The sequence below is a fragment of the Lutra lutra genome, chromosome 5 (genome assembly GCF_902655055.1).
Source record: "Lutra lutra chromosome 5, mLutLut1.2, whole genome shotgun sequence".
Taxonomy (NCBI): Eukaryota; Metazoa; Chordata; class Mammalia; order Carnivora; family Mustelidae; genus Lutra; species Lutra lutra.
The window spans coordinates 4887002-4899244 of record NC_062282.1 but is presented as its reverse complement, the minus strand read 5'-3'; the positions used below and the strand labels follow the sequence as shown (position 1 = coordinate 4899244).

Genomic DNA, 12243 nt, shown 5'->3' with positions numbered 1-12243 from the left:
CACGGTCCAAGGGGCAGGCTGGGGGGCGTGCGGCAGGTCGGGAGGCTTCAGGACGCGGATATTAGATCTGAGACAGACTCGGGACTTCTGGGCATTCGGGAGCTGAGGATGCCTCCCCTTTGGAACACGGGAGAATTTGTGATATTACAGAGTTTGTGCGAAACTCCGGTTCTCTTGTCTTTTTAAATCGTTGTGGTTCCATCTTTCCGAGATGAGTTGCAAGTAAACAGGAACCGTAGGAATATTTAGGGGACGAAGGAATGCAGTAGTAATTCGCTTAGCTTCATCTTTTAGCGATGAAGCAAGGACAGTTGTTTAAACTTTGAAGGGATAGAGTAGAAGGACTGCCATGAAAGAGTCTGCGTTCAGTGCAAAGATGGTTTTAGTTTTAAGACACTTGCATCTTAAGTTCAAAAGAGATAAAATGTATATGAGTCTTTCAGAGTGGATCAAAACTTGCTTATTTTTTCATAGCCATGCGAAGGAGATTCTCCACTGCTTAAAGAACAAGTATTTCAAGGAACTGGAAGACCTGGAAGTGGATGGTCAGAAAGTTGAGGTTCCACAGCCCCTGAGTTGGTAGGTAAAACAAGTCTTCATCCTGTTGGAGGTTTTTTGGGATTTTAATCTTTGTCATCTGACAGCGTGTTTCTTTGGCAAAGTGTTTTCTGCTAGAGGAGAATCTGAATGTACTTCACAGATATCCTTGTGTGCTCTTAACGCAGTGCTTTTTACCCATATGACTTTATACCGGTGCACAGTTTTTAATACACGGTTTGCAACTAAGAGTTATTTGGTTCAGTTAATTTTTGCAAGTTGATTAGCCTGTTTCCTCCCCATTTCCATTTAAACCCCTTGTTTCCTTATGTCGAAACTGTTGCTGCGAGGCTCTCCTACTTTTAGCAGGACAGACTCAGCCTGAGAAAGGTTGCCACAAACCATTCCAATTGATTCTGCATTTCTCCTTCTTCTTTTTTTTGGGGGGGTTAAGATTTTATTTATTTTAGAGCGAGCACACACAAGGAGCAGAGGGGGAAGAAGAGGGAGGGGGAAAGAAGCTCAAGCAGAGTCTGCACTGAGCAGGGAGCCCTACTCAAGCCTCAGTCTCACAACCCAAGATCATGACCCGAGCCATAATCAAGAGTTACACTTAACCCAGCCACCCAGGTGCTCCTGATTCTGTGTTCCCAGTGTCCCCCGTGCTCGAGTAGAATCTTGGCCCACATGCTAACCCTTTCACTGCTTGTCCTGGAGGCATCCTGTGGGTTATTTGCTTCTCAAGAGTCAGTTCAAGTTTCATTCCAGTGAGGGCAGTCCCACATGTCCTGTAAAACACCTGGACTACTCAAACACAAACTATAGAGGTTAATTTATAAACTTAAAAATCATTAAAGTGAACTGTTAGAGTTCCACATTTCAGATGATCAACTCTGAGGCGCTGAGAGTTCTCACAACACAAGGATTTTAAATGATCACTATAAAAAGGTGAATTTAACCAGCACTTTCTGAAAACTCTTTTGAGATTTTGGTTATTCACGTGTATGATACTCTCTTTCCTTTCTGGATGCCCTTCGGTGGTCACAAACCAAGGTCAGGTTTTTCATTAATCATGGGTTATAGCTTTGCTTTTCTTTCTACCATCAGTCATTTGGATTTTCAGCGACCCCATCACAGAGCTACACAGCATACCCATTCTGAGTAGAGGCTGAATGGCCAAATGCTAAAGTCAGTGTTAAAGCTGAGCTCAAGAGCTGACGTCACCATAGTAAAACACATTTCTGGGATACAAGAATAAATCCACAATTTTCAGCCCCCCAAAATTGCACAATGGTTTATCAGACATTTTAGTCAGATTGTCAAAGCTGCACATTCTGATGTAGGGAAGGCACTCAGGTGGTTACCGATCGCACGCCCACTGTATGGAGGTCTCTAAGAATGGAAATGTTTTTCTCGCTGCTGTACCTCTGACAGCGCTGAGCGAGGAGCCTTCGCATCATCAAGCTTCCTCTCCTCTGCAGTTGCCACTTAACCGCTGGTTTGGAGATTTGACTGGTGGTACTGGTGTTTGAAGCAGGGGCTGTCTGATACTTTCAAAAGAAGTGGGCTTAAGGTCACCTTTGTGCACATTTCAAATTGTCTTGCATGCTGGCTGCTGCATATAATCACCAGAAGACTTTGTTCGTTAAACCTTGTGTTTAGAAATGCAGGTTTTCAGGTGAGGAGGTCTGACCGGCCAGGAGAGCTGAAAAGCTTGCATCCTGTAGAAAAGAAGTGCCTCTGGGTGGGTCATTGTGGGCATTTTTTTCTGCAGGTTCCAACAGATACATGAGAATTTCTTGTTCTTTGCAAACTGCACTTAAACTTCTGTTAGACCTTATAACATTTAACAGGTGCTTTTCCATCTTGATTGTTAACAGTGGCAAGGGATCCATGAATAGGCAATTCTCCAACATCAGAAAGGCCCTGCAGGTTGTCTGGTTGTAGAAGGAATAGGAGTCAGTCTCTAGTAACTACTGGTGATTCTCACATTGCTGTTTGCTGGAACTTTCTGAGCACAGCTGAAGGGTGTGAACAACGTACTGGGTGATTTGGGTTCCTAACATTTGGTTTTTCCATTATCAGGGACAGTTGCCTAACAGATTTTATTGTACCAGCATTCAGTCCAATTTGCGGGTCAGGAATGGGCTACCCGTAAGTCTCTTCATAAGCAAGCAGAGTAGAAACTTCCCAAAGCTTGGGTGGTTTTCTGTATTGTTCAAAAAACAGAGATAAATTGTGTAATATTCTTTTTTTTTTTTTTTAAAGATTTTATTTATTTATTTGAGAGAGAGACAGTGAGAGAGAGCATGAGTGAGAAGGTCAGAGGGAGAAGCAGACTCCCCATGGAGCTGGGAGCCCGATGCGGAACTCGATCCCGGAACTCTGGGATCATGACCTGAGCCGAAGGCAGTCGTCCAACCAACTGAGCCACCCAGGCGTCCCAATTGTGTAATATTCTTAACCTTTTGGTACATAGTGGAATTAAATTTAGGGAAGTGTTTTTGGGAATCATGTTTTATAGAAGGAATATTAAGTGTAGGACTCATGGCTTGGGCAGTTGTATTTTTATTTTTTTCCTTTTTGTAGGCTCAGAACTGTAAGGCGTTATCCCAAAGCATTCTTATAAAAGCCTCATTTTGGCACTTGGTTGTGGAGAGTGTACTTTTATTGTCATTCTGTTGATGTTCTTTTTAACACATGGATTGAAGACGACTTATCATAAATGAGTATTCATGTGTTTTTTTTCTGTAAGAATTTTTGAGGTATAAAGATGACAGTGGTGCTTTTAATTCATCCTCAGAAAACATGACAGGTTTCCAAGTAAAACTTTAAAGACCCAAGAGCTACATTCAAATTACACAACTAAAAATTAAATTTAGTTCTTCAAGATAATTTATTTGATGTTAAAAGCTACAAAAATTTTAATAAACATTTGTTGTCTCCACTGAAAAAAATGGTTCCTAAGCTGTAGAAGACTCATACATTTTCTTTTTATTTATTTATTTGACAGATAGAGATCACAAGTAGGCAGAGAGGCAGGCAGAGAGAGAGGGGGAAACAGGCTCCCTGCTGAGTAGAGAGCCCGCTGCAGGGCTTGATCCCATAACCTTGGGATCATGACCTGAGCTGAAGGCAGAGGCTTTAACCCACTGAGCTCCCAGCCGCCCCTATTTTTTATTTTATTTTATTTTACTGTTTATCAGAGAGAGAGCGAATGAGCGGGAGTACAAGCTGGGGGAGCAGCAGGGTGAGGAAGAAGTGGACTCCCCGCTGAGCAGGGAGCCAGATGCGGGACTTGATCCCGAGACCCAGGGATCATGACCCAAGCTAAAGGCAGACACCTAACTGACTGAGCCACCCAGGCATCCCACTTTTTCATTTTAACTGTCAGTTTTTGTATTTAATGATTTGAAAGTTAAGTATTTTTTTCAAAAGATTAATAGCTTTCACAATCTTAATTACTTGCCATGGAATTTTCATCCTAGTAAATTTATATTTTTTAAATGGAAATTCAGTCTGAAAGGTGTATTTGCTCAGATTATATCTAGGCTGCTTATCTTTATTTGAAAATGAAAACTCAGCTCTTAATGTTTGAGAGCTCAGTTGAGCAGTTCATGGTTGATTGCATGCCTGAGGCATTCAGCTTCATGATGTTTTGGTGATTTGGCGAGGTGGTAACTTGGCATAGTTCACTGTCATTGATCACATACAGTTCAGGGTTAGAAGGAGTTTTGTAAAAGTCATTGATCACACACAGTTCAGGTTTGCAAGAAATTTCAAAAAGTAAGTGTTTGGCTCCCCAGTCTTGCAGGGCTTGCACTGAAACAGCAGATTTTGCCAAATATTGCAGATGAAGGCAAATCTGAGTGTGTTCTGTTTTAGCTTTAAGGAGGCCAAAGGAAATATTTAAGACTAAACCCTTTTTTAATGGCCTTGTAAGTATGGTTGTGTTTTGATTTAGATTTTTGAATCAGGTTAAATACTGAAGAAGGCACTGGGCATAGGGAGTAGAGACGGTGTGGGGACAGCTGGAGGGAGGCTGTGAACAGATCAACCAGCTTCATATTTTTGGTAGAAAGTACTTCCCAGATATATCTCGTAATAGCATCATAGTAAAGTGCTGTCTTGAAATCTCAAGACCTGAGTTTGTTTCAACTAATCACCCTTTCAAAGCAGTCATGAGTATCCTGCAACAGTTATGGTTTCATTTTCATGGCTGTCACCTTAGCTACAATCTGATGCTTGGAGATATTGAGGAACACGTCCTAAGTCTGCAGTGAGACTTAACACCGAGTACCAAGCAGTGCATCCCTTGGCGCTGGGCTGGGTTTGAGTGTGGCTCTGTGTTGTAGCAGTGTGCCGACTGGAGCCGTTGGAGCTCAGGGATCCGTGTGAGCCACGTTTAAAGAGACCTGTTTCCTCATCAGTGATGTCATTGTTCTAGAAAGCTTAAATACAGAAATGGCAGGAGACGCTTCTTCATTCTTAGGTGTGTATAAGTAACAGCCTAGGCACGCAGGCCAATGCCGCTGTGATCCCAGGGGTTTTGGTGTGTAATGTATTTCAGTACATTATCGGGCTGTTTTAGACATAGTGAAAAATTTCGTTAAGATTGAAGTTAAATGTCAAACGTTTTGACAGCTCTTCAGGTGTGTTATTTTGATTGATCTACATTTTTTTAATTTGTATGTCTTTTTTTTTTTAATTTATTTGAGAGAGAATGTGGGGAAGGGCGGAGGGAGAGGGAGAACCTCAAGCAGACTGCCCTCTGAGTGCAGAGCCCAGCTTGGGGCTTGATCCCGGGATCCTGAGCCTGTGACTGGGCCGAAATCAAGAGTCAGATGCTTAAGTGACTTTTTCTGATGGTCTCTGTCCCATCGTTAGCACACACGGGGAAGAGCACCTGAGTCCCCATTTTCTCATCTAGTCTTCAACACTCATCATTGTAGTTTCATGGTAGCATCATAAGTATATCTCTTCAAGCTGCATGGCTCTCCTGTTTCTACCTGGGCTGTGATACAGTTAGACATCCCGCAGTGTTGGCCGGGTGTGTGAAGAGGGTCGTGGATGTGAGCAAGTAGAGGAAAATTGGATGTCTCATTGGTGTATGGTCTATAAAAGGAGGAAGTTAAGAGGGCACTTTAATATATATAATCCGTGGATGCTTTATTTTCTTTTTGGTCAGGTATCCTGAAGAACTTGCCTGGCACACAAATTTAAGTCGAAAAATCTTGAGAAAGTCTCCACAGTTGGAAAAGTTTCACCAGTTTCTGGTTAGCGAAACCGAATCTGTGAGTAGATTTCTTTGGATTTGTTGCTTCCCTTGAAGCTTGAAATGCGCATTAGTATCTTGGTTGTATTTTGTCCACACCCGTCAGCGACCCGGTAGAGACGGCATACGGAGAAGTGTGTCTATCCCCTTTAATTTCTGAGGACTCCCACAGCTGCCCTCTTCTTTGGCACGTCCCGTCCAGGTGTGGAATTCGGGGAGGATCTCAGCCACAGTTGTCCCCTGGATGTGTCATTTCCTTGCCCCTCGTGGGTCTGGCTGGCCAGGGCGCTGGGGAGAGCCGCGCACTGCGCAATGAGACCTCGCGTGGGGACTCCCGCCTTCTTGTGCTTCAGCCTGTTTTTTCTGGGCTCCTTCTAGTCCACCTTTGCCACACAAAAACAGCAAAACCTGAATCTGACAGCTTTGGTTCTGCACGACCCTGTGTCTTCATCCTGTCTTTTCGCCATCCCGAGTTCCCCAGTTCGGTTCCGTCCCTGAGCTGCTTAGCTTTCCCCTCGCTCCTCCTCTCAGCGCCGCTCCTCCTCTCAGCGCCGTCCCTCCTGCCTCACTGGGTGAAACCAGGTGCCCACGGATTTCACTGGTGAACTTTTTGGGTTTTTTTGGAATTGTCACTCGTATTTAAAATCCAAGTTCCCCTTTCCTGTTCTCTAGTCTCCTTTTCTAGCCAAGGACACCTTTGTGTTCACCCAGATGGCGGTCGCGTCTTGTCATCCTGAGCTCCCGGGCGGGCTTACAGGATACCTGCGGTTCCCGGGCGTCTCCCCTCGAGGCCCTCAGCCCTGCCCCGTTCTCTCCTGCCATGGGGGCGCTCTGTCCCTTTAGGTGACCCTCTAAATGGCCTCCTCCCGGCCGGCTCCCCGCCCCCCCCGCAAGGGAGAAGCGAGCCGGCTGCTGCCCCGCTCCTCATTGTCTGGGCATCAGGACGAGAAGGGGCTCCCGGGCGCTGCTTTCCGTCCGGCGGAGGTCGGGGAGGGTGGACTGAGAGCCGTGAGGTTTGACCTTCAGCAGAGAGGAGGGTCTGCGGGAGCGAGTCCGGCGTTGCTGGGCGGCCGGGCGAGCCGGGTTTCGGTGGTGGAGCCGGGCGTGGGCGTCGGTGGGCGTCGGTGGCCCGCGCTGCGGGGCCTCGCGCGGGTTCGCGATGGGCATCGGCAGGGGAGGCGCCGTGCGAGGTGCGGGAAGCGGGGTGTTGGCTGCGAGCCCCTCGGGCACGTGCGTGTGAAGGAAGCGACTGCCGCCCGCTTGTCGGGTCAGGGACCCCCGGCCCCGAGCAGCTCGGAGGCTTTGATCAAACACTTGGGTGACTGCGGGAGGCGGGCTTTTCGGGATGATACGCGTAACCTGGAGCTCGGGCTCAGCGTGCCTGGGGAGTGGGTGCGGATTCAGCCGGTCTCCGCAGCCGGTCTCCGCAGCCGGTCTCCGCAGCCGGTCCCCGCAGCCTCCTCGCCGCCGGAGCCGGTGAGCTGCGCGTGCGCCGGCTCGCCTGGGGCTCCGTCCGGTTCCCACGGGCGCGGGTGTGCGCGGAGCGGCGGCTGCGGGCCGGTCGGGTTCAGACGAGCAGGCGGCCGCGCGGCAGAGTCTCCGCGGCTGGCGGCCTCTAGCTCTTCCACTGCCGAGTGTTTCTCAGGCGTGCGGTCTTCCCGCTGTGGAGCTCGGGCCGTGGTGGGGCGCGCGCGGGAGCCGGTCCGGGGCGCCGTGTGTGCGCCGGCGTGCGCGGCGGCAGAGCCCGAGCGCTGCTGGCTGCGCGGGGCCGCGGACACGTGGGGGCCGTGGCCGGGGTCTTCGTCTGGCGACGGGCAGTGCTCGGGAGGAGAAAGCAGGCTGGGCTCTTCTACAGACAGACGAGGACTGAAATAGAAGTTTCAGTTCGGCCGAGCGGGGAGGCCTTGCGGGCAGCGGCTTTCTGTCCTGTGCTCGTGGCCGTCGCTCCCTGCCGCCCAGGGGCCGGTCGGCCGAGGGCAGGGGCCGGTCGGCCCGAGGGCAGCTGCTCCAGCTTCCGTTCTGCCTCAGGGCGGGTGGGGCGGAAGCGCACACTGCCCTTTCTTCCAGAACATCCAGGATTATACCTGGGTTCCTCATGTCTGACCGTGAGTTTTGCCGTGAATGGTCATTCTTCTTTAGCCTTTTAGGTGGCAACCATTTACCCACTAGTATAAAAGCCTGTCGTATTTACGTAGGTCTTGTGTGATAGTATTAACTGTTTTATGTGAGTATTAACTGTTTTGTGTGAGGATTATGCGGTCTTTTTCTGTTGCGTATGAAATAATGCCCAATATTGAAAATTTCTGCCTTTTTAAATATTGTTCCTGTTTTTTTAAAAATTTTACTTTCTAAGGGAAATATCAGCCGTCAAGAAGCTGTTAGCATGATTCCACCGCTGTTACTCAACGCTCATCCTCACCATAAGGTATTGTGTATTAAACTGGGAGTGGCTTTGTTTGTTGACACCTTTTTTCTTAATATTATTCTTAGGGTTTTGTGTAGTTTTTTTTTTTTTTTTCATGCCTTTGATAAAGAATGCTGTTTTTTTTAGTATTTGTATATTTATTTATTTTTGAGAATGCTCTGTTTTATTTTAGGTTCTGTTTTTTGAATTTTTGTCTTATTTAAATTTTACAGCCTGTAACTGGGTTTCTTCTCTTTTCAAGTTTGCTCACTAATGTGTTTACTGCACAGACTATCCTCAGCGGTCTTGACTGGCTCAGATAGATTGAAAATCACGATGAGCACGTCCTGAGAACTTGTTACACGCCAAGCATCGCTTTGTGCTCTTCTCGTGCGTTAATGCATTTGGTTATCCACACAAGCGCGTGAGGGCAGATGCTGTCCCTGTCCCTGGTTTTCCAGATGAGGGAAAGGAGGCAAAGAAGACTAGAAGCAGCTAGCTCAGGGTTTGGGACCAGCAAGTGGCTGTTCGAGGCCTGGGAGCAGGCTGCTTACGGTGCTGCTGCTGGCAGTGTCCTTGCTCGTCCTCCCCTGAACTGCGGGCTTCCCCTGGCCTTTGGGTCAGTCTGTTCTTGTGGAGAGTTTTTCTCCTGAGCTCCCAGAAGTTAAATCTATCATGTTGTAGAGTCCTTCTGTAAAGAAATGTGTTTAAGTGTGCAGAACAAAATACTAGAATGACTCATAAAATTGTTTTAAATTAAATGTTGAATGATTTCTTAAAACATCAAACATTTCTTGCTTTTTAATAGATCTTAGATATGTGTGCAGCGCCTGGATCAAAGACCACACAATTAATTGAAATGTTACATGCCGACATGAATGTCCCTTTCCCAGGTATGCGTTGGACTGCTCTGTGGAAGGCTAGAATGCCACTTGTCTGGGTGTAGATGGCAAAGAGGTGGTGTCACACTGCCCATGGGCTGGGTCTCGAAGCCTTCTGCGACAAGCACTTGGGTTTCTGCCCCTGAGAGTAGGACTGGGCATTTAGCACGCCACTGGGACTAGTTCCCAAACCAAGGTGTTTGTACGTCGCGGCGGGAGGGTGGCTTCATTTTAGAATTATGTGGGTCTTCTGTGAAAGCCGGTGGTGTTTATTAAGCCAGAGTACGTAGACTTCAGTTTGAATCTTCAGTAGTATCATTGTCAGGCTGGGTTTCTGTGTTGGTTGGTTCCGTGGTGACTCTCAGCCCACGCAAGAGGCAGTAGAGCGTCCTGAAGAGCTGCTGGCAGGCCTGCCGGCTTCACATCCCGCCATGGTGGGCGGCAGTATTGGGCGTCACCTATGAAATGGGCACCAGTCCTGGATTTACACGGGTGTTCTGAGCCTGCAGAGGGCTCAGGCCATGGCAGTGATCCAAGTGTCGCTGGTGCTCCTTTCTGGGGGTTCTCTGAAATGCCTGTCTGTGGGGGTCTTACCCTTCTAATGTTTTACCTGCGTCTGTTCCCCCTTCCTCCATTCAAGCCACCTGCTCTCCTTCTGTTCTAATGGGCGAGCTAGTAGCTTAGTTCTAAGTTGGGTTTTGGGGTTTTTTTTTTGTGACAAATAACTTTGTTTAAAAGCCTTCTTTATTTTCTATTTTTAGTTATTTTTCCCAAATCAGTGGTAAAGAGCCTCTTTTTATTTTCATTGTTTTGCATTTCATGTTTTTTAAAGAGCAGTCTTGACTGTAAAATGTTTTTAGGCCATATGATCCTTTTTGCCGGTTCTAGAACCAGGAGCGAGATGGGGTGGCACCCAGGTCTTAGCCAGAGGGGAGACCAGCATCTTCCAGGTGGCCTTCAGAAGGAGCCTGGGCCCCAGCCCAGAAACGCGACTCACAGAGTCAAGAATGGAGGCCCAGCCTGTGTGTGCTGGAGTTCAAACTCTTGTCAGGGGATGCTGTTGTCTTCTACCCCTTTCTCCCCCCCCTCAGTCTCCGTTTTGTTACTAATAGAAAAGATGTTTTTGTCATAGTAATTGTTACAAAGTGAATAATTCAGTTATTGAAAAAATGAGTCTTGTGGTTTTAGAATTTTAGGGGATCATAAAAATCTGTGCTGAGCTGTGTTTTTGGACTGCTCCGCTTATTCTGGCTAATCTGATGCTTGGATCTTACGTTTGCTGGATTCCTGCTTCTCACCTGCCAACCAGGAGCTTACGTGTTTCAGAAAATTATTCTGCTTTTGCTGTGTTTCACCTGACTCTATAATTTTATGTTCTCAGAGGGGTTCGTCATTGCGAACGACGTGGACAACAAGCGTTGCTATCTGCTCGTTCATCAGGCCAAAAGGCTGAGCAGCCCCTGCATCATGGTGGTCAACCACGATGCGTCCAGCATACCTAGACTCAAAATAGATGTGGACGGGAGGAAGGAGATTCTCTTCTACGATCGCATCTTATGTGATGTCCCCTGCAGGTATTTATGTCATTCGGAGACCAAAAAGCCTACAATCCGCTAAGGAAGTCAGGTCAAATGTCGACTAATGTGAATTGGTGCGCAAATACCCACAGAGCTGTACGCATCGTTCTTGCGGCAGCCGGTGTCAAGACACAGACTCTGTGACTTTAAATTAGGAGACAGACGCTCAGAACTTTAATGCCACCGAGCACAGCAGAACGAGGGTACGGCACGAAGAGACACAAGGTGGGATGGTTCTGTAGTCTTCCCGAGGGTCGGGAGATCCCCGAGAGGGTGGTGGTGTCATAAGCTCTTAACTGTAGTCATTCTAGGAGGAGGTGATCGTTGGGAATGACGGTTCCTGCCAAGCGCCCGAATTCCTGATTCCGCCTCCTTACGGAGTGGTGGGGAGGCACGTTGGGTTTTCATGACGAGTCTCTGTTCCTCAGCACAGTGCAGTTCAGGAGTTCAGACCTTTGAGAAACTCACTGTGCCTGTATTTGTACACATACATTTCTTCCAATTTTGTGTGTGTACGTATACCTGTAAGAGAATTTTGTGGATTAACTGAGTAACTTGAGTTTTTCTAAAAAGAAAAGGAGAAAACTTATGATCTCACTCAGTTCCCAGAGACAGTGACGTAGGCCATGGTCACCTAGTGAGCACATGGATTTGTTGAGCTCGGAGTGTAGAAATCACCATAAAACTCAGCACAGAATGCAGTGCTTAACGTGAGACGTCCAATACCACACTCCATCGCATTTAAACTCCGTGTGAGAGCTGTAAGTCGTTAGTATGAATGGGGTGGCGCTTTAAAATTCCTGCAGGAACGCCCTGTGAAATAAAACTTAAAATGGGTCATGAGCCACTGTTGTCTGGTTCTCCTTTAGATCAGATGTTTTCCCATTCCTGTGCTCCTTTGACCAGAAACCTGTAACTTCTCGTGTCCTCTTGGAGAATGCAGGAAACTTCTGAGCACGGAGCTGTAAGCTGAGGGCGTGCTAACCATTACGGTAGAATTCTAAGCCACCACTGTACCAGCATGGGATGTCATTGAAAGCCATTGTATCTCATAGGGCATTTTCCTCCTGCAGCCCCTTCCCCTCAAGAAAGTTAACTAGACCACCCAGGGACATTAAACGCTACAGAAAGCCAGCAGATACAGGAATTGCCCCAGAAAAAAATGGGTGGGTAAAGTCAGACGTGGACAGAAAGATGAATCCGTCAAGTCCATATTATAAAATTTACGTGGAAATAATTTCCATCAAGTGAAAGTAGAAAATCAAGTGTTTAACTGATGCATAGAAAAATCTTGATAAAGAAGTTAAATTGGCTTAATTGAATTTGCTGTGGAAAATCCCTTATGAGTGTAAGTTTATCATTATTCACGTGAATCTGATTAAAATGCCACCGTTGATTAACCAAGTTGTTAAGTAACAGGATCCAAATGTCTTCACGTTTCTGTGTCCTAGGTCTGAAAATTAGTTTTGCTGGTATTTCTCTCAAATGGAAGCAAATTGATACCTCTGTAATTCTTGAATGAGATTATCTGTTGAGTTCTGTTATTTCCTTATCTAATTGAAAACTAAA

At 46.9% G+C, this 12243-nt stretch overlaps 2 protein-coding genes across 3 annotated transcripts in view; both read left to right on the top strand.

The window, feature by feature from the left end:
• NSUN2 (NOP2/Sun RNA methyltransferase 2) overlaps positions 1-12243 on the top strand; it is a 28583-nt gene that overhangs the window by 1259 nt on the left and 15081 nt on the right. For both annotated transcript variants that reach the window (XM_047731891.1, XM_047731890.1), the window contains exons 3-7: positions 475-579; positions 5726-5831; positions 8166-8237; positions 9025-9109; positions 10479-10671. In XM_047731891.1, coding sequence (XP_047587847.1) covers positions 475-579; positions 5726-5831; positions 8166-8237; positions 9025-9109; positions 10479-10671 — 561 coding nt within the window. The remainder of the gene's footprint in view (positions 1-474; positions 580-5725; positions 5832-8165; positions 8238-9024; positions 9110-10478; positions 10672-12243) is intronic.
• LOC125101326 (uncharacterized) lies at positions 5840-8157 on the top strand. The gene is made up of 2 exons (XM_047731892.1): positions 5840-7232; positions 7269-8157. Exons 1-2 carry the CDS (start codon positions 6668-6670, stop codon positions 7685-7687), a joined length of 984 nt encoding a protein of 327 aa, XP_047587848.1. The 5' UTR covers positions 5840-6667; the 3' UTR covers positions 7688-8157.

Excerpts from the sequence above, each read along its gene's own strand:
- LOC125101326 (XM_047731892.1), top strand. The coding sequence starts at position 6,668 with ATGGCCTCCTCCCGGCCGGCTCCCCGCCCCCCCCGCAAGGGAGAAGCG. Across the intron at positions 7,233-7,268 it reads TCAGCCGGTCTCCGCAGCCG|CCTCCTCGCCGCCGGAGCCG; the intron begins GTCTCCGCAGCC and ends CGGTCCCCGCAG.